Here is a 6,274-nt window from a genome sequence, read left to right on the forward strand (position 1 = left end):
TTGAGTACAACTTACTTCTGAACTTATGGGTATTAGGTAGAAGAGATTGATGTAAATATCAAACTGTTGGAATGTATACGTTCCTTTAAATTAATTTGTACACTAACCTTGATGGAATATAACACCTTTGCATTCTCTAATAAAAACCACATGCCCTTTGATACATGCCTCAAGGACAAGGATCAAATGATATCGTCACATGTTCTGTTAGATTCCAAAAACAAAAATCATCTGGTAGTGTTTCATCTGCTACTCGAGCTGTAATCTAACCACCAAGAAGGTGTATTTGAAGGTTATATTTGCAAAAAGGAACACAAGCCTCCATCCAATAAGGTATTTTTAGATAATATACAGAGTTCCCACTATGATTCTTATCGTAATACGGAAGAAAACTTACGCACTATGAAGTAGGAAAGCCTATCAACAGCATAAAGAACTAGAGCACTGAAACCATGTCTTTCGGCTCAAGTGTTGATTGACGCAATAAACTCAAAAAGTCTGGGATGATTGCAGCATTTTGTCATGTTTAAATTTGACCCGGAAGTTTATATCCATAGAACCCTCTCTAGCTGGGAAGATCATGAGGGAGAAATATCAACACTCATCAACACTACTTGTGAGTGCGGCCGCAATCACTGCACAAGCCACTTAAATGACGACACATTCACTCTCTTTTAGCAATTTTCAAACTCGGAGTTCGTATTGTCAAAATCTACGACAGTTTATTCCACAAAACTTTGAAATTATCACGTAAGGTCTGCTTGTAGACAAAGGAATAACTTAAAGTCTATCACTCGTCACAATGTCTGAGCTTGATGCATCTCAGTCAAATATCAATGATGCAGAATGTAAAGTGAGGTGCTACAAACTGAAACTCCAATCGATGCATAATTAAGAACTTTACCTATGGTAGTCGATGATTTATAATTAAGGATTGGAAGGCAATTTGTATGCTCTTCAGATAGATTATTTTCCATTCACTTGCTGAAAGCCTTTCCGCTCATAAATGATAGGGTTAAGATAAGCGCAATCCTTTACCTTCCATTTCTTTAATTACTGTGCAGCCAGAGGATTATAACAGAACTTTTGTCCAGCATCTAACGTCTTTAAGTTCCAATCTAATTCTAAGATGACAATAAAGAAAAGAAGAACTTGGTAGTGCAAGGACGATGACATTTCTAGACAACAAGTTTTGCTCAAGAAGAACTTGGGGTTCAGAATTGGTTTTTTTGGTTTATTGAGCCTTTTATATTGTTTATTATTTGTTTTTAGAAGAAAATAAAATGAAAATTGATTTTTTGAGTTACAAAAATTAGAGCTCGATTTTTGTTTTCATTAGAGAGGTAGTTAGAAATTAAAGTGATATTTGATTTTTCCTTTTAAAAGTATTTTAAAAAAAATTAAATTATTACTATTATTTTTTATTTTAAATTCATATTTTTTGGTATTTTAAAATTATTTTGATGTGTTGATGATAAAAATAAAAATTTTAAAATAAAATAAATATTATTTTAATATGTTTTTAAATAAAAAATATTTTAAAATACAATCATTATCATAATTTTAAATACTTTTAGACTAATAAATAGCATAATTTAATTTTTTTTAAATAAAATAGTGTCAACTGAACAACAGATCTCTTACCGTGAACATAAAAAAATAATAAGCAAGCCAATGTCTCCAAGACTTTTTTGTTGGGCCAAATATGAGGCTACACTTAGCCTCATTATATTTTTTTTAATCAATAATTTTTTTTTAGGTTTTGTTGAATATGCCTGTAAATTAAATATTTAAAATAATAATTAAATTATTATTTAGTTTTAGTATAGTTATTAAATAATACTATAGATTATTATGAAAATATTTAAAATTTATTTTTTAATTATTATACACCTCATATGCAAATAAAATAAAAAATTTGCTCATGATTGCTCAATAAAAATGCATTTTGTTAATTTTAATAGGATTCTTACTTGTTTTATTGTTTTAATTGATTTTATTTTGCCTTTTTTCACATATGAGGTATTATTTTAATATTTTTTACTACATTTTTTTTTGAAATTAAGTTTTTATCTAAAAAATAGTGATTGCTATTAAAAAAATGATTTATTTAATAAAATACAAGAGAGGCATTAATATAAAAATGAGTTTAGATTAAAAAAACATGTTTTTAACTATAATAATAAGGTGCGGGGTGGCTTTGGATTAAAAATTTATTGAAATGATATATTTTTTAAAATTTATTTTTAATTTTTAATATTGCAATATTATAATTACAGAAAAAAATAATTAAAAAATAAAATTAACCAGAAAAACCAAAACTCAGCGCATCTATCATAACAATTTTTTTAAACAACGCTCAGCACCTAGACTAGTCCAGTAAAATTACTATACAAATATAGACATGGCTTAATGATCAAATAATTGGGCCCAACAAGAGTCCAGAAAATTGGAGGCCCAATAACATTACCCCGACCCGGTTTCATTAAGATATCAATGATAATAACCCTAATAGATACAACCTTCGCAGCTCTCTCTACCAGACTATACTTGGAAGCCGTAAGAGTGGAGAAGAGGCTCAAGAGAGGCGCAGCTCAGCAGAGTTACTGACGTTTTCAACTTTACGTTTGCAAAATGGTTAGCTGATTGTTTTTTTTTTTTTTAAATTCAACGTTTAAGTTATGTGCTCTTTGGTTTTGGTTTTGTTGTTGGATTAGCTAGCTCATAGGATTTCATCTTGTCTCAGTGATGCTTAATCATGTTATGTAGTTGACATCTTAAAAGAAAACATGGGCTTACATTATTTCTTGTTGGTTTTGATATCGTTGAATTTGTGGGATATGATTGTTACTTTGTTTTGCACAATGAAGTGAAAATTGTATTTACTGTTCTCGTTTGTGTGTCAGTGATGATTGCTAAATTTGGCCCATTTTTTTGTTTATTTTCTGTAAGATCTTGTGAATGATTTTTTACTAATTGGGATTTTGAATTGAAGCCTTTTTATTTATTTATTACTACACCTTTGTGTAAGTCTTTGTTCATTCGTTTCCCCTCATCTTCCTTCTGTGTGTCTTGCAGTTGTTTTAACCTGTGCATGATTTAACGATAGCATCTACATGTTTGTAGAATTTTCAGATGTTTTTCTCATCACTCTTGTTTAATTGTTTGCTGCTTTTATGATGAATTACAGGCTAGAGGGTTGAAGAAACACTTGAAGAGGCTCAATGCTCCTAAACATTGGATGCTTGACAAACTTGGTGGTGCATTTGTATGTTTGCAATCTCTGACCCTATGCTGCAATGTCAATTTTTTTATTACCTGTACTAGCTTCTTTCTTGTTCTTCTTTGTTGATTGTGATTAGTTTTATTTTGTGTTGTCTAGGCACCCAAGCCCTCATCTGGACCCCACAAATCTAGGGAATGCTTGCCTCTGATTCTTATTCTGCGAAACAGGCTCAAGTATGCTTTGACATACCGTGAAGTGATTGCTATTTTGATGCAGAGACATGTCCTTGTTGATGGGAAGGTCAGGACAGATAAAACTTACCCATCTGGTTTCATGGGTATGTGCAAATCTGGCTTAACTCCTACAACTTTTATGATTTTTTTTTAAAGTGGATTGTCTAGATGGGAGGAGGATTTTGTACTTTTCAATGCTTTGGTATTGGTTGTAGACGGTTAAATAGGAAATTTTTATTATTACTATCTCTCGCTCAAAATAATGATAAACTTGCTGTTATTTTGATTTTCATATCTCTTGATTAAGGATATGAGGCCTTCAATACAGCAAAATAGTTGTTGGCAAGTGCTCATATGTGTGATAGGTAGGCTATTAGAGTCCATGGCTGCCAGAAGTTAATACTTGTTTTAAATGGTCACGTTGTGTGATAGGATATGAGAGCTCTTGTCTTTTGTCGTGCTTGATTGGAAGTGATTATTATGTGTGATATACTATTATAGTTTCTGCCCCTTTTCACTTATATGATCATTTCTTTTTCGTTTTTTCCCCTCAAATTCCATATTCTTCATTTGCTTGCTTATTATGTTTTGCTTCCGTTACAGATGTTGTGTCAATCCCAAAGACAAATGAGAGCTTCCGTCTCCTCTATGACACCAAAGGCCGCTTCCGGCTCCACTCACTCAGAGATGATGAGGCCAAGGTTTGTGATACTTTTGGCTACGTGGTTTTGTTTATTTTATTTGTGATTTTTTTCTGTTGTTTTTCTGGACCATCCCCTAATTTGATAGATCAATGAATTGCATTTTAATTTCATGTCTTAGAGTGGAATCACCTCAGATAATGATTCCTTTTTTTGTTTAATGCCTTCGCAGTTTAAGCTTTGCAAGGTTCGGTCTATTCAGTTTGGGCAGAAAGGAATCCCTTACCTGAACACCTATGATGGGCGCACCATCCGCTACCCAGATCCCCTCATTAAGGCCAATGACACCATCAAGCTGGACCTAGAGAACAACAAAATAGTTGACTTCATCAAGTTTGATGTGGGAAATGTTGTCATGGTCACTGGAGGAAGGAACAGAGGCCGAGTTGGAGTAATCAAGAACAGGGAGAAGCACAAGGGAACTTTTGAGACAATCCATGTCCAAGATGCCACTGGCCATGAGTTTGCCACCCGCTTGGGCAATGTGTTCACCATTGGAAAGGGCACCAAGCCATGGATTTCTCTTCCCAAGGGCAAGGGTATTAAGTTGTCTATCATCGAGGAGGCTAGAAAAAGGCTTGCAGCATCCCAAGCTGCTGCCTAGGCTAGAAAGAGGCTTGCAGCATCCCAAGCTACTGCATGAAGTTCATGATTTTTCCTTGAATTCCGGGGGCAGTTGTGTTTTGTTATCGTAATTTTGTACTCAACTTTGAACAATGTTTGTTTTTAAAGACAATTCTACGGATTCCAATGCCAAGATTGGTTGCAAAGCGCAATGTCATTAGTAGATTAAAAGGCGTTACATTGAAAGCGACATAAATTGTTGGGGAAAAAAAAATAAAAACAAGAAAGCGATGCAAAGACAACCCAGAAAAATCGAAGGATATCATAGCTATTAAATCTTGGCTTGATTTGACGAGTTGATAGAGCATGATTTGAGTTGGTTTTTAAGCTGAATTAGAAAAAAAATATTGACTTGGTAAAATTTGATTAATCTAACTGAGTTTTAATGATTTTGTTTCCTTAATCAAATTTATTTAAAGCTAGGTAAGATTTTTGGTCAAATTCGACAATCCTGACTATAATAGCAATACTAGATGCTGGCATGTGTTTACCCGGTCGAAAAATGATGTTTCATTTTATAATAACTCAAGGGATCTCAAATAACTCGAGTGATCTTGAGATGTAAAATTAAAATAATTTTATAAAAAAAATTATAAACTTTAAGATTTAATAATTTAAATGTTCAATAATAAAATTTAAAAAATAATTAATTTTAAAAAATAAATGTTAAATTTTTTTTGTGTTAACCGAAGTTAACATGATTAATTTAAAAAAAAACATGGAAAAAAAATCAAAGTTAAATCAATAAAAAAAATTGAAAATCAAAGTTAAATCAATAAAAAAATTGAAGAAAAACTCAAGTCAACCAAGCTTAACTTGACTAACCCGCATTAAGGATAACCCAACAAAAAAAAAAGCAAAGAAATCACAAAACTCAATGACCAATAATATAATGCCAAGTGATGGAAGTGAAAAAAATTAATTTTTAAAAAAATATTAAGAAAAAAAATGAGTCAACCCAAATAAACTGGACTAACCTATTACCTGAGATATAAGATTAAGATAATCCCACAAAAAAAAAAAGAAGGAACAAATCATGAAGCTCAAGGCCAATAACCCAATGACGAATTATGAATTTTTTTTTTTTTGTAAAAATAACCTAAAAAAAGCTGAACTTAAATCAACTAATATTCAAAACCAATTATCCAAATGATGAGATTGATATTATTTTGTACAAAAAATAAAAACAAAAAAATAATGATGTAAATTTTCCAATCATAAAAATTAAAAAAAAAACAAATAACAATTAAAATAAAGAGATCTGAATTTGGTATAAAAACTAAATAAAAAAAATTTAGGGACTAAATTTAAAAAATAAAAAACAATAATAAAAAAAATCATAATCAAGTTTGGATCAAAAAATAAAATAAAATAGTGAGGGATAAAATTAAAAAAATAATCAAGAAAAAAAAATTAAAAACAACAATTAAAAAAATAAGAATAAAATTGAATACATAAATTAAATGAAATAAAATACTTAGGAATGAAAT

The 6,274-nt window shown here is 30.9% G+C and overlaps 1 protein-coding gene across 1 annotated transcript; it reads left to right on the forward strand.

Moving 5' to 3' along the window:
- The first annotated feature begins 2,512 nt into the window (after positions 1 to 2,512).
- LOC105133306 (40S ribosomal protein S4-1) lies at positions 2,513 to 4,947 on the forward strand. Its single transcript, XM_011037245.1, has 6 exons — positions 2,513 to 2,637; positions 3,191 to 3,268; positions 3,383 to 3,563; positions 4,063 to 4,160; positions 4,333 to 4,725; positions 4,765 to 4,947. The coding sequence occupies exons 1-6, from the start codon at positions 2,635 to 2,637 to the stop codon at positions 4,801 to 4,803; spliced, it is 792 nt and encodes a 263-aa protein (XP_011035547.1). The 5' UTR covers positions 2,513 to 2,634; the 3' UTR covers positions 4,804 to 4,947.
- Positions 4,948 to 6,274: the final 1,327 nt, after the last annotated feature.

The sequence above is a fragment of the Populus euphratica genome, unplaced genomic scaffold (assembly GCF_000495115.2).
Source record: "Populus euphratica unplaced genomic scaffold, PopEup_1.0 scaffold114.1, whole genome shotgun sequence".
Classification (NCBI taxonomy): Eukaryota; Viridiplantae; Streptophyta; class Magnoliopsida; order Malpighiales; family Salicaceae; genus Populus; species Populus euphratica.